Source organism: Chiloscyllium plagiosum, chromosome 1 (genome assembly GCF_004010195.1).
Source record: "Chiloscyllium plagiosum isolate BGI_BamShark_2017 chromosome 1, ASM401019v2, whole genome shotgun sequence".
NCBI lineage: Eukaryota > Metazoa > Chordata > Chondrichthyes > Orectolobiformes > Hemiscylliidae > Chiloscyllium > Chiloscyllium plagiosum.
Genome location: NC_057710.1, coordinates 6,093,150 through 6,120,259, shown reverse-complemented (window position 1 = coordinate 6,120,259; position 27,110 = coordinate 6,093,150). Strand labels below are relative to the sequence as shown.

The 27,110-nt window shown below is 41.5% G+C and overlaps 1 protein-coding gene across 5 annotated transcripts in view; it reads left to right on the top strand.

The window, feature by feature from the left end:
* Positions 1 to 27,110, top strand: part of exoc6b (exocyst complex component 6B) — a 652,306-nt gene that overhangs the window by 283,560 nt on the left and 341,636 nt on the right. For all 5 annotated transcript variants that reach the window (XM_043690482.1, XM_043690394.1, XM_043690575.1 and 2 more), the window contains exon 8: positions 16,043 to 16,111. In XM_043690482.1, coding sequence (XP_043546417.1) covers positions 16,043 to 16,111 — 69 coding nt within the window. The remainder of the gene's footprint in view (positions 1 to 16,042; positions 16,112 to 27,110) is intronic.

The window sequence follows — 27,110 nt, the reverse complement described above, 5'->3', positions numbered from 1 at the left end:
GTCTCTGGCTATCCACTCTATCTATGTCTCTCATCATCCTGTACACCTCTATCAAGTCACTTCTCATCCTTCTTCACTCCAATGAGAAAACCCTAGCTTGCTCAATCTTTCTTCATAAGACATGCCCTCCAGTCCAGGGAGCATCCTGGTAAGTCTCCTCTGCGCCATCTCTCAAGCTTCCACATCTTTCCTATAATGAGGTGACCAGAACTGAACATGATATTCTAAGTGTAGTCTCGCTAGGGTTTTATGGAGCTTCAGTTTAACCTTGCGGCTCTTAAACTCAATCCGAATGCTAATGAAAGCCAACTTACCATAAACCTTAACAACCCTGGCATGAGCATTGAAGGCCAAAGGCCCTGTACTGTGCTGTACTGTTCAATGTTCTAAAATTCTGAAGAAGAGAATTGAGCTCCACTTTGAAAGACAAAATTTGATTAGGAACAGTCAGGAAGGCTGTGTCAGAGGGAGGTCATGCCCAGCATGATTTGATTGAATTTTTCAGAGGTGACGAGGTGCATAGTTAAGGGTAGTGTAGATGACGTAATTTATAAGGATCTCAGCAATGCCTTTGAAAGAGTTCCACATGAGAAATTGATAAAGAAGGTAAAAGCACATGGAGAGCAGGGTAATTTAGCAAACTGAATCCAAAATTTGCTCAGTGGTGGGAATTGGGGGTGGAAGATTGATTGTGTGATGGACAACTGTGTTCAGTGGCATACTGCAAGGATCAGTAATGGGTCCCTTATTGTTCATGATATATAAACAATGTAGGAAGCAAATGTTGCGGTGATGAAAAGTAAGTTTGATTACACAAAGATTTGCCGGCTGGTTGATGGTGAAGGAGAAGGCCTCAGGTTACAGGAGGGTATGGACGGATTGGTTAGATGGGCAGTTTAGTAGCGGACGGAATTTAACACTGAGAAGTGTGATGTGACATACTTTGGAAGAAGTAACAAGACAAAAGACTATTCATTGAATGGCAGGGCACAAGCAAGCTCAAAGGAATTTGGGGTGCTTTAGAATAGGGGATAAAGCATAGGGAATACTTACCTTTATTAGTCGTAGCATTGACTATAAGGGCAGAGAGGAGAAAACTTTGGTTAGGCCACAGCTAGAGTACTGTGTGCAGTTCTGATCACTGCAATGTCCGAGGGATGTGATTGCACTGAAGGGGGTTTCGAGGGGTTTTGAAGAAGGCTTACTAGACCTGAAACATTGCAGCACAATGCAGACAGACCTGCTGAGTTTTCCAGCAATTTCTCTTTGAGATTTGCCAGGATTTTGTCTAGGATGGAGCATTTCAGCTATTGAGAGGCTGGATAAGCTTAGGTTGTTTTGTTTAGAATAGAGAATGCTGAGAGGGGACATGATTGAGGTGTATGAAATTATGAACAGGGTGGGTAGAAATCAGCTGTTCCTCTTAGTTGAAATGTCATTAACAAAAGGCAGGACGTATAGATGGAATTTGAGGAAACTGCTTTTCACTGTTTGTGGTGAGGGTCTAGAATGCATTGCCTGGGAGACCACACAACCTCTAAACTACTTGGAGGGTTCTGAATTGTTCATTCAGTGACATTACCATTCTGCCAATCTCCCCTATCTTGAAATGTAAGTGTAGAAGGTGAGTGTTACAGTTTTGTAACATGTGAGGGGGCACCACAGTGAAGACTACATCGTCTGTTGTACACATTATTGATTCGGGGTAATTGGATAGTGTTCAGATTCAGGGAGCGATGTCTCATTATTCCTTTTCCTGTCCTTGGAGTGAGAAAACTAATTGTAGCACCTTAATGCTACCCAAAATGAGATCATCCAGGAACAGAACCTGTGACCTACAGTTTAATGTAGTTCAGCACCATGTCATGAGATCAGGCAGATAAATCTTGAGTATGCTTACAATTTTGCCCTCCCTGTTTTATACTTCAAGGGGAGGTGTGCCTGTGAATCAGCAAAAGGAGCTGGTGACACGATTGACACATGTCTTTGCCCAGCACTATCAGATTGTGTTGTTTTTACCAACAGTTCAATCAAGCTTGGCATTTCTCAACGGGCTCAGCTGTATGTTTTTGATGTACAACTATTTAAGGGAAAAAAAAACTCTCACTTTTAACTCTGATTGCCCATTTCCTCCTTCCCCTGTTGTGAACATTAACCTTTCGCAGACCATTGGAACCAAGCCCTTCTCATCTGACGTAAGTGGCTTCCGCGCTCCATGGGCCAACAACACGTCCAAATTCCATTGACGTGCAGCTCGACAGACATGAAGGTTGATCTTTGTTGTGTATTTTTTTACTCAGCTCCTTACGACTGTTTAATGGTTCTGAAGGGAACAAACAATGATCAATGAGATGGCCTGATTGTAGCCATAAGTGGACGTTTTTGACGTGATGGGTTGTGGTATCAGCCAAAATTAGTTTTCTTTTAATAGTGTAGTGACGAGTCAGCCCATTTGATGAATTGTGCAGGACATTTAATGGGTTGGGTGTTGCTGTTTTCCAAGAAGTATGTGCCGAAAAACAGTTCCTGCAGACAACAGAACAGGAGCATGATCATGTTGTGGAATGGAATACTTTACGTCCCCTACTTCCTTTTCCATAAAGAACATAGAAGTGGGGTAGACCTTTAAGCCATGCAAAACTGTTCTACCAGTCAATTAGATTGTGATCAAGCTGCACCTCAACCCCACTTTCTCTGCTATAATCTTTGTATTACGTGAAACTCATTATCTACCTGATCTTAGGCCTGAAGCTGCTATTGACTGCCAGCATCCACGGCTATTTGGGGAATGAGGGGAGATGTTCAGATTTCTACTATGCTTTACTTGTAAAGAATGCTTTGTGATTTCTCTCCTAAATTGTCCAACTGTGATTTTAATGTAACGGTCCCTGATTTTTGATTTCACACCAGAAGAAATATTTTTTCTACATCCACACAGTTGAATCCTTTAAACATGTAAAACACCCTCCTTTTTTAAAATCACAGGAATGCAGGCCATGTTTGTGTATTATTTTCCCATAACTGAACTCTCAAAACCCTTGTAATATTCAAAGGATCATGGTATTTGAAATAAATAAGGTATTATTGAGATATTGGTGGGTTCAAGGGAAAGTTTGATGTGTTTCTGTAGAGGCATTAGTAAAGAAATGCAGTGAGATAATGGAGAAGTGTAAAAATGCTTAAGACTTTTTTTAATCCCAATAGTTTGAATATTCTCACCAAATCATTATATTTGGATTCAAGATTGATTAATAGAAAATGGTTTGTTTTCAGAATGGCAGGGTAAAGACTTGGCCTCTGCTGTAATGGGGTCTCAGGCCAAATGACCTACTTCCACATTGTAGGGGTTCTATGATTCTGTTGCGAGGATTTAAGTATACAAGTTCGCCTTTGGTCCCAGAGTTTCAGCCACCAACACCAGTACTGCCACCATGCAAACCTAGCTGCCACTTTGAAGAAAAACTAAATGTAGCCATTTAATTCTGTGGCTGAATTTACATCTGATTAGAATTACTAATTTATTTTAGAGTGTGAAAACAGGAAACTTTAGGAGCAGTCCACTTGATTGGCACTAAATGCACAAACATCCACTCCCTCTACCACTGACACTTACTAGCAGCAGTGTGTACCATCTACAAGTTGCACTGTAGACATTCACCAACGCTCCTTCAACAGCACTTTCCACATGCAGGACCACTTCTTCCATCTGGAAGGACAGAGCAGCAGATACATGAGAACAACACCACCTAAACGTCCCCCTCCAATCAACTCACCATCCCACTTTGAAATCATTCGTTCAGCATTATGTCAAAATCCTGGAAGATCTTCCTGAACAGAAGGGGTCTACCTACAGCAAATGGACTACAGTGTCCAAGAAGGCAGCTCACCACCATCTTCTCAAGGCCAACTAGCAATTGGTAATAAATGGTGGCCCAGTCAATGACGCCCAGATCCCATTAGTGAATAAAAAGAAACTCTTGTCAATATCGTTCTTCCTGACTCCACAACCTCCTCCAACCTCACGTCTCTGCTCATTCTCTTTGTTTTAGAGTCATAGAGATGTGCATCAGAAACAGGCTGTTCGGTCCATGCTGACCAAATATCCCAACCCAATCTAGTCCCACTTGCCAGCACCTGGCCCATATTCCTCCAATTCATATACCCATCCAGATGCCTTTTAAATGTTGCAATTGTACCAGCCTCCACTACTTCCTCTGGCTGCTCATTCCATGCACGTACCACCCTCTGAGTGAAACAGTTGCCCCTTAGGTCTCTTTTATATCTTTCCCCTCTCACCCCAAACCAATGCCCTCTAGTTCTGGACTCCCCCACCCCAGGGAGAAGACTTTGTTTATTTATCTTATCCATGCCCCTCATGATTTTATAAACCTGTATAAGGTCACCCCTCAGCCTCTGACACTCCAGGGAAACCAGCCCTAGACTATTCAACCTCTCCCTGTAGCTCAAATCCTCCAACCCTGGCAACATCCTTGGAAATCTTTTCTGAACCCTTTCAAGTTTCACAACATCTTTCCGATAGGAAGGAGACCAGAATTGCAAGTAATATTCCAACTGTGGCCTAACCAATGCCCTGTACAGCTGCAACATGACCTCCCAACTCCTCTACTCAATACTCTGACCAATTAGGGAAAGTATATCAAATGCCTTCTTCTCTATCCTACCTACCTGCGACTCCATTTTCAAGGAGCTATGAACCAGCAATCCTAGGTCTCTTTGTTCAGCAACACTCCCTAGGATCCTATCATTAAAAGATGTATAAGTCCTGCTAAGATTTGCTTTCCCAAACTGCAGCACCTCACTTTTATCTAGATTGAACTCCATCTGCCACTTCTCAGCCCATTGACCCATCTGATCAAGATCCCATTGTAATCTGAGGTTAACTTCTTTGCTGTCCACTGCATCTCCAATTTTGGTGTTGTCAGTAAACTTACTAACTACACCTCTTATGCTCTCATCCAAATCATATATATAAATGATTAAAAGTAGTGGACCCAGCACCGATCCTTGTGGCACTCCACTTGTGATCACAGGCCTCCAGTCTGAAAAACAACCCTCCACCAGCACCCTCTGTCTTCTACCTTTGAGCCAGTTCTGTATCCAAATGGCTAGTTCTCCCTGCATTCAATGAGATCTAACTTTGCTCACCAGTCTCTAGTAGGGAACCTTGTCGAACGCCTTACTGAAGTCCATATAGATAACATCTACCGCTCTGCCCTCATCAATCCTCTTCAAAAAACTTAATCAAGTTGTTTTGTAATTAATATTTTCTTTCCCACCAATTCAACATTGCTGGGAGTCTTCAGCCACTTTTCCCTGGCTATAACTCACTTCCTAAACGCCACACACGTTTCATATCACCAATAAACTGAAAAACATCTTTTACATAGCATGTTTTACAACTGAGAATTTTCCTCAGTTCACTCTATTCACAAGTCCACTGTCTTTGCACATTTTCAACTTTAAAGGCCCCATGTAACACAAGTTATCTAATAAATTACTGAGCGAGAAGGGGTTGAAACCTTCATATTTTGGAAAATATATTTGTTGTTTACATTTCAATTGGATTATACTTCTGTATAATGGTGCAAGTAACACTATTTTATTCCCCATCCTATGAATACTCCTTCCCTACTCAGATGAGTAGCCATTTTGCACAATTGAATCAAAAGCTACACGTTTTGTCCTTTGGCCTGGACTTTCTCAATGTCTGCTTGAAGGCTGCAGTGTGAAAATTTTGACAGCTTTGTCAAAGTGCTGTGGAGATGCTGTTGGTACTGGCCCCACAGTTGTGCATTTCAGTCACCCTTTAAACCACACCTGGCATATCTGCTGTTAATCCTGATTCTCTGCATCCCAGCACCAAAATACCCTCATCCACTGAACACAGAACAAAAAAAAAACTGCCCCTAAGGTGAGTTTTAATTTTCCCCAAAACAGCTTGTTTATATTTAAGGTTCTCTGTAATTGAGAATTAACCCTGTGCGTGGAATTTATCTGGTTTTCATTGATCCCATGCCACTGAAAATGTATGTCATTACCTCTTATTAAACCCAATCATCATTAATGGTAATAGAACCCAGAGACTGCAGAATAGCGTATTTCAGACAATTTCGAGTTGCTCTTAAGGAACTTAAGAACTCTTAAGGACTTAATGGTGTAATAACTCCAGGGTAATTGGCTTATGTTACCTTAATGGAGTTCTCAGAGTCAGGTAACACTAACAAAAATTCCATCTCTCCACTAGGAGGTGCATGCATTGGAGAAAACAAGAATGAATTTGACTGATTATTTGATCTCCACTTTCAGTTCTGACTGTAATGTCTTGTTCTAGACAAGATTGGAAGGATTTTTTTGCACTTGTCCAGGTATTAAAATTGCATTGTAACATATTCAGGAACACTTTTACAATCAACAAGCTTATGCATCACCTTACAGCCAGGTCAAGATTAGAAACTTGTCATAGGTATTTCTGACCTGTCAGTTGTTGGTTCTGGTTCAGCGATAACACTTTAGCCTCTGAGTTAGTAGTGTGAGCTCACATCCTAGCACACAATCCAGGTGCACTTTTCACTGTGGTCTGGACTGAGGGAGTGCCTTGTGATCAAAATTACGCACTATTTGAAGAAGAGGAAGGTAATTCTCCCTGGAACCCTTTTCAATAATTATTCTTCAGCCAGCATCATAAAGCCAATTGCAGAAATAGAAATTGCTGAAGAAATTCACCGGGTTTGGCAGCATCAGAACTGATGAAGGGTCTGTAGACCCAAAATGTTGACACTGCTTTCTCTACACAGATGCTGCCAAATCTGCTGAGTTTTAATATTCAACAGTTTTGTTTTTGGGAGCTTCATATTTGAAAATTGGCTCTGTTGCCTACTTTTGTTTTATTCATCATGAGATGTGGGCATTTATTGCCACCCCAATTGCCCAGAGGGCAGTTAAGAACCAACCAAATTGCTGTGGTTCTGGAGTAACATGTTGACCAAATCAGGTAAGGATGGCAGTTTCCTTCGCAAAGAGGCATTAGTGAACTAGACGGATTTTTCTTGGCAATCAACAATTTCAAGGTCATCATTAGCCTCCTCATCCCAGATTTTTATTGAATTGAAATTCCACTGTCTGCCATGTTGAGATTTGAACATAGGCACCCAGAACATTACCTAGATTAATAGTCTAGTGATAATACTACTGGGCCATCCCTACGCCCCCAACAGCAGTTGCCCTTACTAGGCTATAAAGCACTGGGGGACATCCTGAGGTTGTGAAAGGCCAAATGCAACTCTTTTTCCCTTTTCATTCAGTGATCATCCTTTTATCATTGCAGTATGGCTACAAAGCCAGAAAATACAGGTGAAATAACCCCGTCAATAACCTAACTGATCCATAGAAAAAGATAGTCACCAAGCTGTTGTTTTTGATTCATTAAATGTTGTAGTATGGCACTGTTTCTAGTCTTCAAAAGCAGATGTTGTTTCTTCTCAGTGACTTGCACTGCATATGATGCTATTTACCAGGAAAGGATAGAATAACCTCTTCCCCCTCACTCTCCATGAATTAACTTTGTAATGTGCATGACAGTGGATCGATGGTGCAGAGTTTAAATCTGTAATCTCATCTCTGGATTTAGTTGTGGTTTGTAAGCATCCTCTGAACCCGAGAGTTGTGATTGCAGCCTTGAAAGCAGTCCAGGCCATCTGTAAATTTCAAATGTAATGTTTTTAGCTCTAAACTTCATGGGAGGTTTTTCTTTTTCTTGAGCTTTATTTCAAAAAGCCTATTATTTTAAATAAATGTTTGATCAAGATGGAGACCAGACACTTTAAATTCAGCAATTGAAAAATGATGCTAATTGGATTATCATGTCTGTATGTTGCTGCATATCTGTACTTGCACGTGGATACAGGACTGTTGAGGTAAAAGAAAATGGTTCAAGTTACTTCATTAGTGTTGCCAGGCTGGGGTGGATGTGTTCTTGGTTGTTCAGTTATGATATTCATGTCCATGATTGGGAGTTGTTAACACCTTTCTCTTGGCAAGGTTGCCTCCCTTTTGTGAGTCAGTTTCTTTCCCAGGTCTTTAGCATCATTCAGATCTTTAAGATTTTTACATAACAGTGCATAGAATCTTTAAAAATTAAGCTTGAAGTACAGTTTAGGTAGAAGTGGTTTAGAATTGTGTCCTGTCGAAGCCTGTTATATATGCCAGGGTTGGAGTGGATTAAACTCTGACAAAGATATACAATTACATCAGTATTTACAGGGAGCTACTTTGTTGTAAATGGCTGGTTCTCAATTATATATTGCAAAATAACCTTGTTAAATGTGACTAGGCTCTTTTTTTTTTGAAAGTTTAACCCACGGTGATGGAGCTTTTCCCCACAGAACTGTTCAAACCGAGGGCAGAAGTCAGCCAAGGGGTTTGCTGTTCAAACATTCCCACACTGAAAAGGGTAGATTTTTGGATATGAACGATTACAGTCCCAGAGCAGGAGGATGGAGTAGAGATATAGATCAACCATGCTGTAATTGAATGGCTGAACAAGCTCGAGGGCCTTCTCCTGTTCCCATGTTTCGAGTTAGTTCCAAGGGCAGCAACTGATTGAGAAGCTCTGCAAGGTTTTTAATTCTCTCTCCAGTCAGAGCAACTCTGCTGAGACAAACTTTTTTAAAAATATAAATCTTTAAGTGAGCAGAAAAGAAATCACAAAGCAAGAGGTGAACACTTAAAACTGACTTCAAATTGGACCCTGACAAGCAATATACTTCGGAGGTTCACTTACAAGACACAGTGATGAAGCAAGAGCATGGGGTTTTTGTCGCAGATGTCAATAGTTTGATCTGATTGTGTGACAAAAAAGGCTCTTTGTCACAATTTTATATTCAGGATAGGAACAAATATCATTTGGAATTCTTACAAGTGATATCTTGGATATACGATTGGCCCAACCCTTGTGTTATGATCTCAGTTATGGGAATACTGGACAAGCCAGATCTTTGTTATGATCTAGCTTGGTAACTATAATCTCCTAAAGATTAGAATGTGTAGAGGAACCAAGGATGAGAAAATAAGTGGCAAGCTTCTCAGGTTGAATTGAGTTATCAAAAAAAAATCTTTATTATTACAAGCTTCAACAAAAGAAACAAAAGCAGTAACAACAGAATGGTTATAATTCACAGGTGAATTTATGATATAAAATCATATGCACTACATATAGAATGTAGACTCCATCGTTAAAGATTAACATAAGGTGACTATGACTTAAAAGATAGACTGCGGTTGATCCACCCAATGACCCACCCTCCTAAAAAAAAGCCGCACTTTAAAAGATCATGCAGTCAAGACAGATCCCACCCTGACATTAGTGACACTGGAAACAAAATTTCATTAAAACTTTCTCTCCTTTACAAGGGATTCCAGTTCTTATTTGAAGACCTAGCTTTTAATGCTTTTTGGGATTTCTGACCAAAATGATCTCAAATGGTCTGTTTGGTAGTTCAGTCTCTACCCCTAAGATCAAGTTCCCAAAACTCCTGACCCCAGCATCAAATTACAGGGTTATATTCAGCTTTAATCTAACAGCTAGCTTCACCTAGCTGTTGCTGAATTTCTGTAAGCTTCAGCCTTTCTCAGCTGCATCAAACCAATATTGCTTATGGATACCTTTCAAATCAGTCTTGGCTGCACTGAGTTAATGATAGCTTCCAGGGGTGTGTTTTAGCTCTAATCTTTTCCAGACCTTGGGGTTACCTGGGTCTTCTCCTGACCCTGATCCGCCCGGAATCTGCTCACACCAAACCAGACCGGTCCTACCTGGAACTTCTGTTTCATTACTCTCCTAGCTCCAAACTGTAACTCCCTATTTTCCCAGCAAACACCTGGATAAATTGAAACCAAAGGACCTTCTTAAGGCCAACCACACTCCATGATAACTAGCCTGCTCTGAACTATTCTCAACTTAATTTTGAAGTTACATATCCCTCATTCACAAGTTGTTCTTTGATCTGAAGAAACAAATGTGTTTTACAGCCTTTCAGAGTCTCTGAATGGTTTTAATTACTTTAGCTTTAACTCCCAAAATGAACACTTTCTCTGCATTTTTATGATTGTAAGCAATTCAGATACCGCATCTCCAGCTCAGCAAGCCCTGATGTTTCTGATTTTACCTTTCTCACTTCAGTTGTGTTCATTCCATTTCCTAATCTTAAACTTCAAATCCTACAAGTAAAGTGTTTACACTAACTAGAATTCGTGGACCATGAACTAGATATTTGCAACACGCATGATATCAGGAAACACTTGATGCTGTAAGGCTCTGGGCCCTAACAACATTCCGGTGGTAGTACTGAAGAATTGTACTCCAGAACTAAGCTGTACCTCCAGCCAAGCTGTTCCATACAGCTAGAACATTGGCATCAACCTACTATGTGTAAAATTGCCCAGTTACATTCTGTGCACAAAAATAATCAAAAATGTTCAACGGCCTAATCAGCCTAATTTGGGTCATCATTCTCACTGATGCTCAGTGTGGGTTCCAACAAGGCTACTCAGCTCCTGACCTCGTTTTAGCCTTGGTCCAAGCATGGTGGCTCAGTGGTTAGCACTGCTGCCTCACAGCACCAGCGTCCCAGGTTCGATTCCAGCTTCGGGAAGACTGTCTGTGTGGAGTTCGCACGTTCTCCCCGTGTCTGCGTGGGTTTCCTCCTGGTGCTCTGGTTTCCTCCCATAGTCCAAAGATGTGCAGGCCAGGTGGATTGGCCATGCTAAATTGCCCGTAGTGTTAGGTGCATTAGTCAGAGGGAAATGGGTCTAGATGGTTTACTCTTCAGAGGGTCGGTGTGGACTTGTTGGGCCGAAGGGCCTGTTTCCACACCGTAGGGAATCTAATCTAATCAAAAGAGCAGAACTCCAGAACCAAGCCAAGTATGATTGCCCTTGACATCAAGGCCACATTTGACCAAATGTGGCATCAGGAAGCCCTAGCTAAACTGGAATTATTGGAAATTAAGGGTAGATACTGCACTGGTTGGAGTCATATTGAGCATAAAAAGTCATAATGATCAGATTGTTGTGGCTGTCAGAAGTACATCATCTCAATCCTAGTACATTGCTGCATGCGTTCCTCAGGGTAGTGTCCTAGGTCCAATCATCTTAAGCTGTTTCTTCAATGACCTTCCTTCCATCATATGGTTGGAAATGCAGTTGGTTGTTGAGGATTGCACAATGTTGAGCATCATTTGTGACTTTTCTGACACTGAAACAGTCAGTGTCCTATGCAACAAGACCTGGATGGCATTCGGTTTTGGGATGTTAACTGGCAAGTAACATTCATGCCTCAAGAGAATTGGGCAATGACCAGTCTCCAATGAGAATCTAATCATCACTGCTTGAGATGGCATTACTATACTGAGTTCCCTACTATCAACATCCTGGATGTTCAATTGGTCAGAAACTGAACTGAGATGGAAATGTGTTGCTGGAAAAGCGCAGCAGGTCAGGCAGCATCTAGGGAACAGGAGGCATTAGCCCTTCTTCAGGAACTGAACTGAACCAACTACACACATATTATGGCTATAAAAACAGGTGAGAGGCTGAGAATTCTGCAGAAAGTAACTCACTTCCTGATTCTCCAGAACCTATCCACCATATGCAATGGTTGATCTCAGCTACCCTGATAACTCTTGATTCCACTGCCAAACATGAACATATTCTCCTCTGTGTTAAAGTTATTCAATGACCCTTATTCCTTTTGCCTATCCATAGCAAGCTTCCTATCATGATTGTGATGGCATACTCTTCTGTTGCCCGAATGGGTGCACCTTCAGTGAGACTCAGAAACTATAACCAACATGCAGCCTGCTTGATTGATGACCCAACCACCACCACAAATGTTCATGGTTTGCATCACCAATGCACAGTGGCAACATTGTGTACTACTTACTAGATGCACTTGAACAACGCAGCAGTAATGCGTCAACACCAAATCTATATCTGCCAAATCTTTAACATCTACCATTTGAAAGGACAAAGGCAGCAGATATATGGAAACACCATCATCTGCAAGTTTCCTTCCAAGCCACTCATCATCCTAACTTGGAAATATATTGCTGTTCCTTAAGTGTCGCTGTGTCAAAATCCCAGAACTCCCTTTGTAACAGCAGTGTGTAATTCACCAAGGATAGTGTACTGATGAAGGGAACGTTGTTGATATCAACACACAAAATAGAAACAGAAACCATTTGGCCCTATGTGCCTACATTCTGTCATTCAGTTAAATTATGGTTGATCCCAGCTACCCTGATAACTCTTGATTCCACTGCCAAACATGAACATATTCACCTCTGTGTTAAAGTTATTCAATGACCCTCATTCCTTTTGCCTTCTGAGGCAGAGGGTTGCACAACCTGCTGAGAGAAAACAATTCCCCTCATCTCTGTTCTGAAAAGTTAGTTCCTAATTTTAAAAGCGTCTTCAAGTTGGAATGAACTGCAAGAGAAAACATCCTTTCACCTTGTCAAAACCATTCATGTTTAGATATATGTCTGCAGTGGAATTAAGCAGAGACTGCCCAAACTATCCTTACAAGACAAATCACCCATTCTAGATATCACTCCAGTAAACTGATGCCTGAACCACTTCCAATAAGTTTACATTGTTCCTTAAATAAGGAGACCAAAACAGCACCCATTATTCACCAGTGCCCTATGTATCTGAAGCATCCTTACTGTTGTGTTCAAATCCCTTTCCAAATAAAGGATAACATCCCATTAGCTTTCTTGCTTACATGCTTTGTGTTCAGTTTACGGTTTTGTAACTCATGCAACTGAATCCTTCTGCACCTTGGAATTCTACTTTTGTTCTTTGTTTAAGCGATACTGTGCTCTTTTTATGTTTCCTACCAAAGTGAACAACTTCCCATTTTTCCACATTATATCCCATCTGCCAGATTTGTGTTCACTCACACAACCTTGATCCACAGCACATGTTACTGCTTCAAAGAGCTCCAGTAAAATAGTTAAACATGATATTCCCTTTGACAAAACAATGCTGACTCTTCCCAACTGCCTTGAGTGTTTCTAAGTGTGCAGTTATAACCTCTCTAAAGGTTGATATAATCACCTTCCCCATGACAGATGTCAAGCTCTCTGGATTATGGTTTCCTGTTTGCTGCCCCCCCTCCCTTCTTGAATAGAGGGGTAATGTTTAACACTTTCTAGTCTAAAGGAATCTTTCCCAAGTGCAGTGAGTTTTGGAAAATTAACATCAATGCATTTACAAACTCATTTGCAACCTCTTTTAAGACCGTGGGATGAAGTCCATCTGGACCTATAGACTTGTTAGCCTGCAAGTCCATTTGTTTGCTTTGCATCACTTCCCTCATCATTGTAATTTTGCTAAGTTCCACTCCTCCTTGCACCTCCTGATTTAGAGGTATTAATTGAATGTGTTTTCTATCCTGCGTAGGAAAGCAAAAACACAATATTTTTATGCTTAATCTACAATTTCTTCATCATCTACAATAAACTTCCCATTCTTGCTGTCTAGAAGACCAGCACTTACTTTATTTACTTCTTTTTCGAAATGCCTACAGAAGCTCTAGCTATTTTTTTCATTATTAGCTAGCCCTTTCTCATACTCTAATTTCTTTCTGCTATTCCTTATATTATGCCCAATTATCTGATCTGCCACTCTACTCACCTGTTGGCATATGAGTAAGAAAAGGTGCTTAAAGGAGGAGTAGGGCAGACTAGAGGCAAAAGAGGAAGATACTGCCCAGCTCCTGCCGACAGAAGAGAAAACTTCTACTAGTAAGGATCAAAATTAATAAGGAAGAATTATAGATAATCTGTTTCTGCAGACTTCTTCACTTAATTAATTTTTAGCTCCTATATTCTTCATACAAAATAGCATGATCTCACATTTTCCCACATTATATTTTACCTGTCAAATTTTTGCTCTCAAATATGGGGCAATTTCAGATTTGTGGACAATACAAAACTTGGAGGCATTGTAACTTTTTGTTTCTGATTTTCAGCATCCACAGTTCTTTCAGTTTTTAGTTACTAAACCATACAGTATTCTAGGAATTATTAATATAGGCACAGAGTAAGAGAGCTAGGGGTTTATGTTGAATCTTTGTAAGACCCTAGCTTGACCTCAGCTGGACTATTATATACAGTTTTGGCCATTACACGTTAGGAAGAATGTGAACACATTCAGAAAAGTGCAGAAGAGGTTTACAAGAATGGTTCCAAGAGAACTTTCACTTTATGATGGAAGATCTTTTCCTTGGTAAGGAAAAGGCTGAGAGGAGATTTGAGTGAGGGTTTCAAAATCATGAAGGATCTGGACACATAGCACATAAAGAAAACTGATTCTGCTTGTAAACAGATTGAGAATGAGAGAGCACAGATGTAAAGTTTATTTATGAAAGAAGTAGATATGATTTGAGAAGAAACCTTTTTCTCGCTGAGTGATTCAGGTCTTGTCTCCACTGCCTGAAAGGTCTTTCAAGAAGACCTTAGATGGTTATTTAAATGGAAATACCATTCAGAGTTATGGAGAAATAATGGGTGGACGGTGCCAAACCATGATGCTCATTCAGAGTGCCAGTATGGATCTGATGGACTACATCACCTTCATAAGCATAATGGCAGCTTTGTGACCAGTAATGCCCATATCCCATGAACAAATAAAGAAACTTCCCTGCCAATTTGGATTATGCAGATGTGTTGTGATAAAAACAACATGTTGAACAGTAAGAAAATTTTAGAACAGATTACAAAAAGTGGACTTAAATATCTTACATGTATCTTAAGTCCTTTTGACTATCTTTGTTTCATACCACTTGACCCTCAGTCAATGTATATGTTTTTGAACAAAAAACAAACTGCTATGGAGATTGGACACTTGAAATGCAGTAAACATGTGCAGGAAATATTCTGTAAGCCAAAACGAGAAATAAAAGGCTGCAGAGCTGAAATGAAAAATCTTCTTATCTAAGTATTGAAAGTTTCAATAGAGGGAACTTTACTCAGTATATAACATGTGACTGTTCAATGTGATAGTGGAGAAGAGCTGTGCTCGGATTCTAACTTGGACTATACCAGCGTGTTTGTTGAAAAACTGTAAAAGTAGGATTATGGCATATCTAATCTGTGTTATACTTGCTCTGGGAGTGTTTAATGGAGACAGTGTTGAGTGAGCTTTAATCAGTATCCAATACCACCCTGGGCGTGTTTTATAGGAACTTTTTAGAGGGAACTTTCTACCTAATTTCATGGTGGCCCCATCCTGGAGTATTTGATGAGAATATTGTAGAGGGAACTTCACTTTGTATCTAACCCCGTGCTGTTCCTTACCTGAGAATGTTTGATGGGGACAGTGTAAAGGGAGCTTTACTCTGTATCTAACCCCATGCTGTCCCTGTCCTGGGAGTGTTTGATGGGGATAGCAATGTGGGAGTTTTAATTGATATCTAACAATGTGCTGTTCCTGTCCTGGGAGTGTTTGATGAGGACAGTTCTGAGCGAGCTTTAATCACCCTGTGTTGTATCTGGAAATGTTAGATGCTGTTACTCATTGCAATGGAATGGTGAAGTTCCTCACCTTGATGTACCATTAGTTCTCAAAAAGTTTAAATGTTTAAAATCTGTGAGTGATTTAGCAGTAAGTAGTAACATTTCACAGTGCTTTATCCATTGTGGGACTCTTATCCTGCAGGATTCCTTTAAGGCCAGTGACATAACTTAATAAAAGCTCTAATCCCAGTAGGGGAGGCCTGGTTACATGTGTTAAGGTAAAAGGCCAAACCCAAAACATACAGGCCTGGTATTGTCCTGATAATTTCCAACAGCTGCTGCACACCTGTCTTTAAAAATGGATATCTACTTGGGAGCTTTTGATGTTTTTATGGAAGTGTTGCCTTGATTGACAGTGTTATTGATTGATATGGATGTGGGCCATGCACTAAGTTTCACCTTCTTTCCCTTTTTTTGTGTATGTTGTTTCATGTGTCTGACAGGTACTAAGTGCCCAAGATCTGGTCGACTTTTCCCCCGTCTACAGATGTCTGCATATATATACTGCACTGGTAAGTTACCTGGCTCTAATCTGTATTCCAGGTGGGGTGGGGGATGTTGGTGGAGATGGTGAGAACTAACTTGAGATACAGGTGGAGTTAACGTCTTTGATGCAAATCTGCTTGCCTAGCAGCGAGATGACATTATGACTGCTTGGTCAAATGTTTGGGAATCATGGGTTCAAGTGTGGCTTGTTTTCATGGCTGTGGACTTCATTATGACTGTTGCATGAGTTTACTGCTGAGTATTTCACACCAGCAGGAAGTCAGATGTGCATGTTAACTGTGTTGATATGCTGCATTCAAACATGCCGTGTGTCGCTGGCTTCTTAGAGGCAGGGTATCCCAGAGCTCATTTCAACTCACAAGAGCAAACAATGTGTCACAAGTGAGAAGGAACAGTCCAAAGTTAACTTGAGGGACACAGGGACCCAGTGGAATTGCTACACCAGAGGACATTTCACCATTGGCAAATTTTTATGGAAATGATTCCAGTGTTATTGCTTTACAATGGATTTAAAGGAAATCAAAACAACTTGGACTGACGGAAGTCAGAAGTGAAAACAAGTGCCAGAGAAGTCCCAAAGTGTCAGGAAAAGGAAAAGGCAGCTTAATGTTTCAGGTTATGACCGTTTACATCAACCAATGTATTAATTTTTGTGACCATGATCTAACCTGCAAATGTCCAACACTGTTCTGATATCATAGAGTCACAGAGATGTACGGCACGGAAACAGACCCTTCGGGCCAACTTGTCCATGCTGACCAGCTTTCTTAACCTAATCTGGTCCCATTTGCCAACATTTGGCCCATATCCCTCTAAACCCTTCCTTTTCGTATATCCATCCTTTTAAATGTTGTAATTGTACCTTTCAGCTTGTATTGGACCCACAATACTGGACATGGAGCAACCACTTTTAATGAGATTCTTTAGCCTTTTTTGTCATCTTTCTTTTGGGATGGCATCGTATGGTAACTAAGTTTAATAATGTAGAGCACCATTTAAAAAGGCTGCACTTTGTCAAAGTGAAAATTATCATTGAAATCATAGTATCCCTACATTGTGGAAACAGGCCATTTGGCCCATCAAGTCCATTCCAACCCTCTGAAGAGCAATCCACCCAGACCCACACACCCCCACCCTATGCCTGTAACCCTGCGTGTTAATATGTGATGATCACACGGTTTTACTAACTGAATTATAAGTTATAAGAATGGACTTGAACCCAGTCCTCTCAACCCAATGATAGGGATGCTACCATTGTGCTGCAAGAGGGCTGTCTTCTGGCTCAGAGGTTAACTGATTAAATTCAAACCATGTGAGTCAATTCTGATCAGTCAAAGTGTTTGAACTTAAAGTTGACTTCCTGGTTTTGAATTTAATTAGTTAACTGAGATAATTGACAGTTCCTGCTTCACCTCCATGCTGACCGTAGTCCAACCAATTAGCAGTAACTTCTCATGCTGAATAAGTTCATTGAGTCATAGAGTTATATTGAACGGAAACACATCCTTTCGTTGGATGAGACAACTCATCCCTGCTGGGCAGATAACGTAAATTAATCTAGTCCCATTTGCCAACATTTGGCCCATATCTCTATAAACCTTTTCAATTCACGTACCCATCCAGATGCCTTATAAATGTTGTAATTGTACCAGTCTCCAGCACCTCCTCTGGGAGCTCATTCCATTCAACACCACCTTCTGTGTGAAAAAGTTTCCCCTTAGGTCCCTTTTAAGTCTTTATTCTTTCACCTTAAACTTTTTTCCTCTAGTTTCGGACTCTCCTATCCTGGGAAGTAGACCTTGGCTGTTCACCCTATCCATGGCCTTTGTGATTTTACAAATCTCTATATGCAGTATTCCAAAAGTGGCCGAACCAATGTCATGTACAGCCGCAACATGACATCTAAACTACTTCTTCAAAGTCACCATAGAACATCCCAGATACTGGATCAGTGGTGCTGGAAGAGCACAGCAGTTCAGGCAGCATCCAACGAGCATCCAATCGACATTTCGGGCAAAAGCCCTTTATCAGGAATAAAGGCAGTGAGCTTGAAGCGTGGAGAGATGAGCTAGGGGAGGGTAGGCGTAGGGAGAGAGTAACATAGAGTACAATGGGTGAGTGGAGGAGGAGATGAAGGTGATAGGTCAGGGAGGAGAGGGTGGAGTGGATAGGTGGAAAAGGAGCTAGGCAGGTCGGACAAGTCCGGACAAGTCATGGGGACAGTGCTGAGCTGGAAGTTTGGAACTAGGATGAGGTGGGGGAAGGGGAAATGAGGAAGCTGTTGAAGTCCACATTGATGCCCTGGGGTTGAAGTGTTAGCCTCCTTCTTCAAAGTATTCCTCCGCTTCCACCGCATCTGCTCGCAGAAGAACCAGTTCCACCACCGACCATCCCAGATAGCCTCCTTCTTCAAAAAATTCCTCTGCCTCTGCCGCATCTGCTCCCAGGAAGACCAGTTCCACCATAGACTATCCCAGATGACCTCCTTCTTCAAAGACCCCAGTTTCTCCTCCCACGTGGTCAACGATGCCCTCCAGTGCATCTCCTCCACTTCCGTATCTCTGCCTTTGAACACTCCTCCAATCACAAGGACAGATCCCCCTGGTCCTCACATTCCACCCCACTAACCTCTGGATACACCTCATCATCCTCCGTCATTTCTGCCACCTACAAACAGACTCCATGACCAGGGATATATTTCCCTCTTTCCCTCCCCACCCCTATCTGTGTTGCGCAGAGACCATTCACTCCGCAACTCCCTTGTGAAGTCCACACCCTCCCACCAGCCCACTCCCGGCACCTTTCTCTGCCACCGCAAGAAATGCAAAACCTGCGCTCACACCTCCCCGCTCACCTCCATTAAGGCCCCAAAGAATCTTTCCACATCCGACAGAGATTTACCTGTACTTCCACACACATCATCTGCTGTGTCTGTTGCTCTTGATTTGGGGAATTTTAACTTTCCAAATATTGACTGGAAACACTATAGTTTGAGTACTTTAGCTGGGTCAATTTTTGTCCAATGTGTGCACGAGGGTTTCCTGACATAGTACGTAGATAGGCCAACAAGAAGCGAGGCAACATTGGATTTGGTACTGGGCAATGATCCTGGCCAGGTGTTAGATTTGGAGGTGGGTGAGCACTTTGATGATAGTGACCACAATTTGATTATGTTTACATTAGTGATGGAAAGGGATAGGTATATACCCCAGGGCAAAGAGTTATAACTAAGGGAAAGGCAATTATGATGCGATTAGGCAAGATTTAGGATGTATAGCATAGGGAAGAAAACTGCAGGGATGGCCAGAATTGAAATGCGGAGCTTGTTCAAGGAACAGCTACTGCGTGTCCTTGATAGGTATGAACCAGTTAGGTGGGGAGGAAGTGATCAAGTAAGAGAGCCGTGGTTTACGAAAGAACTTGAATCTCTTATCAAGAGGAAGAAAGAGACTTATGTAATGATGAAACATGAAGGTTCAGTTAGGGTACTTGAGAGTTACAAGTTAGCCGGGAAAGACCTAAAGAGAGAGCTAAGAAGAGCCAGGAGGGGACATGAGAAATCTTTGACAGGTAGGATCTTGGCAAGTCCTAAGGCTTTCTGTCAGTACATCAGGAATAAAAGAATTATTAAAATAAGATTAAGGTTAGGGACAGTAGTGGAAGTTGTGTGGAGTCCGAAGAGATAGGAGAGGCGCTAACTGAATATTTTTTGTCAGTATTCACACAGGAAAAAGACAATATTGTTGAGGAGAATACTGAGATAGAGGCTATGAGACTCAAAGTGATTGAGGTTCATAAGGAGGAGGTCTTAGCAATTCTGGAAAGTGTGAAAATAGATAGGTTCTCGGGATTTATTCCAGGATTCTGTGGAAAGCTAGGGAGGAGATTACAGAGCCTTTGACTTTGATCTTTATGTTGTCATTGTCTACAGGAATAGTGCCAGAGACTGGAGGATAGCAAATGTTGTCCCCTTGTTCAAGAAGGGGAGTAGAGACAACATTGGTAATTATAGACCAGTGAGCCTTATTCTGTTGTGGGCAAAGTTTCAGGAGGGATTATAAGAGATAGGATTTATAATCAACTAGAAAGAAATAATTTGATTAGGGATAGTCAACATGGTTTTGTGAAGGGTAGGTCATCCCTCACAAACCTTATTGACTTCTTTGAGAAGGTGACTGAAAAGGTGGATGATGGTAAAGCGGTTGATGTGGTGTATATAGATTTCAGTAAATTGTTTGAAGAGGTTCCCCATTTTAGGCTATTGCAGAAAATATGGAGGCATAGGATTGAGGGTGATTTAACGGTTTGGATCAGAAATTGGCTAGCTGGAAGAAGACAGAGGGTGGTGGTTGATGGGAAATGTTCATCCTGGAGTTGATCTCCTAGTTGTGTACTGCAAGAATCTGTTTTGGGACCATTGCTGTTTGTCATTTTTATAAGTGACCTGGATGAGGGTGTAAAATGATCGATTAGTAAATTTGCGGATGACACCAAAGTCGGTGGATTTGTGGACAGTGCGGAAGGATGTTGCAGGTTACAGAGTGACATAGGTGAGCTGCAGACCTGGTCTGAGTGGTGGTAAATAGAGTTTAATGCGGAAAAGTGTGAGGTGATTCACTTTGGAGGGAGTAACAGAAATTCAGAGTACTGGGCTAATAGTAAAATTCTTGATAGTGTGGATGAGCAGAGAGATTTGAGTCTGTGTGTGCATGAATCCCTGAAAGTTGCCACCCAGGTTGATAGGGTTGTTAAGAAGGTGATTGGTGTATTAGCTTTTATTGGTAGAGGGACTGAGTTTCGGAGCCATGAGGTCATGCAGCAGCTGTACAAAACTCTGGTGTGGCTGCACTTGTAGTATTGCGTACAGTTCTGGTGCCGCATTATTGTATGGCTGTGGAGGCATTGACAAGGGTGCAGAGGAGATTTACCAGGATGTGGCCTGGTACAGAGGGAATGTCTTATGAAGAAAGGCTGAGGGCCTTGAGGCTGTTAGAAAGAAGAAAGTTAAGAGGTGACTTTGTAGAGGCATGCAAGATGGTCAGAGGATTAGATAGGGTGGACAGTGAGAGCCTTTTTCATTGGATGTTGATGGCTAGCACGAGTGGACATAGCTTTAAATTGAGGGGTGACAGATATAGGACAGATGTCAGAGGTAGTTTCTTTACTCAGAGAGTAGTAAGGGCATGGAATGCCCTGCCTGCAGCAGTAGTGGGCTCGTCATCATTAAGGGCATTTAATTTGCCATTGGATAAACACGTGGATGATAATGGAATAGTGTAGGTTAGATGGGCTTTAGATTGGTTTCACAGGTTGGCGCAACATCGAGGGCCGAAGGGCCTGTACTACACTGGAATGTTTTATGTTTTATGTTCAATGTTCTATGTTCCACCATTTCCTCTGGCAGCTCATGTCTATGATATTTTTACTCATGCATATTGAAGGATTGGAGTGTATAACTGCAGGCTCATGGGAGAGTCACTTTACTATCTCACAAAGAATTTTTAGCCCTTGGGACTAGGCGAATGCCATCACATCTGGGATGGTATCTGACCACTGTTGCCATTAACCCCATGCCCACCTGGCAGCATGACTGTGAAGTCATTCAGGTGACTGTCTCTCAATTACAAGACAGTACAAGATGGGAGGAAATCCCCGTGTCTGCGTGGGTTTCCTCCGGGTGCTCCGGTTTCCTCCCACAGTCCAAAGATGTGCAGGTAAGGTGAATTGGCCATGCTAAATTGCCCGTAGTGTTAGGTAAGGGGTAAATGTAGGGGTATGGGTGGGTTACGCTTCGGCAGGTCGGTGTGGACTTGTTGGGCTGAAGGGCCTGTTTCCACATTGTAATGTAATCAAATGTAATCTGAAAAACGTGAAGATCCTAAACTATGTAACTTCCTTCTCATCATTTCCAATTTTCAGTCTGATTTAGCTTTTGAAGACAGAAATTTTACTTCAGGCCAAATGTAACTCAGTTCTGTTTCTTTCGATGAGGTGTTTCCACACTGTAATGTAATCTAATGTAATCTAAAAAAAGTGAAGATCCTAAACTATGTAACTTCCTTCTCCTCATTTCCAATTTTCAGTCTGATTTAGCTTTTGAAGACAGAAATTTTACTTCAGGCCAAATGTAACTCAGTTCTGTTTCTTTCGATGAGGTAAAAACAGTGACTGCAGATGCTGGAAACCAGATTCTGGATTAGTGGTGCTGGAAGAGCACAGCAGTTCAGTTCGCTGCTCCTTGGATGCTGCCTGAACTGCTGTGCTCTTCCAGAACCACTAATCCAGAATCTGTTTCTTTCGATGCCCAAAGCAAGGCTAGGATGGTCAGGAAAGATACTACAAGCTTGGGCCTGCTGCACTAGGTTTTCATGCTTCCCTGCTGCTTATCTGCAGGGTAAAAGTTCAGCTGTGTGCTGCGGTTTGTGTCTCAAGGTCACTCCATGGTCAGGGTCTTGGTGACAGAGGGTGTTGGTATCTGTAATTCCCACCGTCAGCATCTGGAAGTTGGGAGAGACTGAGCTATCTGGGAACTGGTGCCACTGCCACAGGAAGCTCTGAACTCTCACAGAAAGGTCAAGAGTGGCAAAACGTTGTAGCTCATGGGGTCAGTGGCAGGGTACCGGCAAGTAGACTTCAAATCTTTCATTTATCTATTGTTTCTGGTTCGGCTGTTTAAAAAAAACTCCCATCTTGTACCCTCCATAGAAATCTAAAGAGTTTCCTCAGAGATCATTTCCTGAGTCTGCCAGTCTGGATAAATAGCTGAAAGTAGTGTGTACAAAGAGCCAATATCTTAACAGCTCTCTCAAAAACAGGATAACAATTAGATGAATGAAATGATTGCACATTAAGTTTTAAAGATTGTGAAATCTGTGTCTGCTTTTGAAGTATGACTTCTTTTTCCTCTGCCTTTTCTCTGACCCATTTTCCCTGATTTCCTAAAGGTGTTGACCTCTTCTGGAGTTCGGTTTTGTTTCTCTAGTAACTGAATGGCAATTTTGTTTGTTGCCTTCTATCCTTCACCGTTACCTTCACTCTTGAACCCTTCGGAGTCACATCACCCATGATCTCCCAATTCAGTTTGAGATCTGCTTCATTAATTTGTGTGTGCAATTAGACCAGCCAATCTCCTTATTACTGGATTAATGGAGTTCTTTATTTGTCTTTACTTTTTTACCTCAGTTTCTTTATTTTTTTCTCTTTGCCTGAACACGCCAGAGTGCAGTTCCATTGCTCTGCTTAATGACCAAGAAAACATTCCTCCTTTACTTGAAAACAAATTGAACTTGCATTAATATAGTTCCACAATACCTCATGTGCAGTCTAGTACCATTGACGTGTAGTCATTGTTCACAACAATACCAGAAGTAGGATCAGAAGTAGACCAAACCGAGTCTGTTCTGACATTTAATGTAGACATTATTGCTCTCACTTTCTCTCCTCGTTCCCTCTGTCCCTTGATTCCCTGAGGGTTCAGAACTCTGTCTAACCCAGTGTTAAATGTATTCAATGATTGAATCATTGTGGCATCGAGCCATGGAAACGCAACTTTCAGTCCAGCTTGTCCATGCTGATGAGATATCCTAAATTAATCTAGTCCCATTTGGCCCATTTCCCTCTAACCCTTCCTATTCATATACCCATCTAGATGCCTTTTAAATGTTGTAATTGTACCAGCCTCCATCACTTCCTCTAGCAGCTCATTCTATACACTCAACCCACTTACATCCTTTTCATATCTTTCCCCTCTCACTTTAAACCTACATCTTCCAGTTTTGGACTCCTCTATCCTGAGGAAAAGATCTTGGCTACTAACCCTATCCATACTCTTCATGATTTTACAAACCTCTATCAGGTCACCAGACATTTTCTCTGACATTCCAGAGAAAATAGCCCCAACCTATTCAGCCTCTCCCGATAGCTCAAACCTTCCAACCTTGGCGACATCCTTGCAAATCTTTTCTGCACCCTTTCAAGTTTACAACATCTTTCCTGTAGCAGGGAGACCAGAATTGAATCCAATATCCCAAAAATGGCCAAACTAATGCCCTGTACAGCCGCAACATGACCTCCCAACTCCTATACTCAGTACTCTGACCAATAAAGGCCAGTGTACTAAACGTCTTCTTCACTATCCTATCTATTTGTTACTCCACCTTCAAGGAGTAACAAATGTTACTGAACCTCAAGGTCTCTTTGTTCAGCAACACTCTCCAGAACACTACCATTTCGTGATTAAGTCCTGCCCTAATTTGCCTTACCAAAATACATCACCTCTCATTTATCTAAATTAAACTCCAGCTGCTACTCCTTGGCCTATGTGATCAAGATCCTGTTGTCCTCTGAGATAACTTCCATCACTGTCCACTACATCAGCAATTTTTGTGTAATCTGCAAATGTACTAACCATACTTCGTATATTCTCATCCAAATCATTTATATAAATAACAAAAGCAGTGGACCCAGCACTATTCCTTGCTGATCGCAGGCGTCAGTGTGAAAAACAACCCTCCACCATCACCTCTGTCTCCTATCTTCAAGCCAATTTTGTATCCAGTTGGCTAGCTCGCTCTGCATTCGAAGTGATCGAATCTTGCTAACCAGTCTACCATGCAGAATCTTGTTGAATGCCTTGCTGAAATCCATTTAGACAACATCCGCCACTCTGCCTTCATCAATCTTTGTTGCAACCTTTTCAAAAAACTCAATCAAGTTACTGAGACCCGATTTCCCATGCACAGACCCATGTTGACTATTCCTACTCAGTCGTTGCCTTTCGAAATGCACGTAAATCCTGTCCCTCAGAATCCCCTCCAATAACTTACCCACCAATGATGTCTTCACTCACCGGTCTCTAGTTCCCCAGCTTTTCCTTACCACCTTTTAAAAAATAATGACACCACATTAGCCACCCTCCAGTTTTCCGACACTTCACCCTTGGCTATCAATGATGTAAATATTTTAGCAAGGAGCCCAGCAAGCACTTCCCTAGCTTTATGCAAAGTTCAGATCATTCGCAAACCTTTAGGTTGGAGAATTCCAAAGATCCACGATTCTTTGAAGTAATGTCTCACCTAAATGACTGACCCCTTATCCTGAGTCTGTGCCCTTGTATTCTAGATTCCTGGTTAAGCGGAAATAATCTCTCAGCATCCACCCTACTGAGCCCCTTCAGAAGCTTATATGTTCCAATAAGATCACTTGTCAGGGATCCACAGTATTCAGCTGCTCATCAAGGGCAAACTTGTCTTCCCAAGGCCAATTTTGTGAACTTTTGCCACAGCATTTGTTGTCCAAGTCTATTCTTCCTTAAATATGGAGATCAAAATTGCATACAGTACTCCAGATGTGATTTCACCAAAGCCAGTTGGATGGACAGCTGACTTCTGACACAGAGAAATGCCAATAGTATGGGTTCAATTCCTGCACCAGGTTAGGGGACCACGAAGACTCTTCCCAACCACTCCCCTTGCCTGAAGTGTGGTGACCCTCCGGTTACCCCCCACCAGTCGTCTCTCTCTCTCTCTAATGAGAAAGCAGCCTATGGTCTTGTAAGACAATGGCGACTTTACCTTTATATAATTGTAGCATTTTTCTATTCTTGTACTCAATCTTGTTGTAATTAAGGCCAGATGCCATTTGTTTTCCTAATTGCAGGCTGTTCTTGCATGCTGATGTTGTCTCCAAATCAACATTTACAAGTGTCACACCTTTAAAAAAAACTGTTATGCATTTCAATTTTTACAACCAAAATGAATAACTTCACACCAAGGTATTTGTTGCCAGTCTGTTATTGCTCTTGAGGAGCTATGCTTTGTTCCTTAGTTTGTTCACAGAGTTATCCAGGAGACTAATCTTCAATTCCTGGAGATTGTTGGGAAACCTTTCTGGAGTGTCAATGCCAGATACATCTCAATTGACTGGGAATCAGCTGTTGGACCCTTTCTTTTATCCTGTCTAATCCGGGAGTGGTTGGACAGTTTGGTTCCCTGGCTGAATTAGCTTTACTCAGGAGTATTTTTATTAAACCAATGGCTTTGACTCTGTAAATTGAATGCCAACACTGAATTGCTTGGCTGCATTTTCGACCTGAAACAGGAATCCAGACAGGAACTTTTAGCCCATCTTTTGGAGATGAAAGAGGTTGAGAAGAGTCTGTGATCAAAGGAAATTGTATGTCACAAGGGCTCAATGGGCTGGTTGGCCCTTTCCTGCACTGTGCTCACTGATGATTGTAAGATGATGTTGTTAGTTAAATTCTCATGTGTATGGTGTCTGCAATGTGCTCCAGGGCAGGACTATTAACCATAAACAAACAGTTGCATGATTCCATTGAACTGCCTTGCCAGTTCTTTGAATCTAAATTCCAGTGGATTAGCTAAAAATAAGAAAGAATCCCTAATCTGTCATTTGAGGGCATCATGATTGATGTTAAGAAAATGTTTCCCTTAAGTGTCAAAGCCTCACTTGTAGCCACAGCATTTATCATTTCCATTCTCATCATGTGCAAGTTATTTGCATTTCATCAGTGTTTAAGAATTCTTTGAGCAGTAATTTCCAGTATTTCGGCCTCCCTCTTGTTTGTCTCTGAAAACAAGGAGATAGCTGGCACTTTGGAATGTCTTGAATTCCATCATTCAGCCAATCCTTCTGCTGCTGCCACTCTAACCAGGAAATGCCACCTCTTCGATTCCGTAGCGCTGTGGGCTGGTTGAGACCAACTGCTGTGCAATGTTTGCAGTCTCCGCTATAAACTGTTTCCTCATCGTGGGTCAGGAATCAAACTCGCAACAATGTGTTCTTACAAAGTGTTTTTACTCACCTGTACGTAGAATTTACCGAGCAGAAATAGCTCGTTCAGCCCAACCAGTGTTTATACTTGGCATGAATCAACTCCCAACTCACAGCAACAATTTATTTGGCACCTTTACAGTAAAATATCCAAAATTGTTTTCATCAAACACTATTTGACAGTGAGCTATTTAAAAGGGTATTAGTGCACAA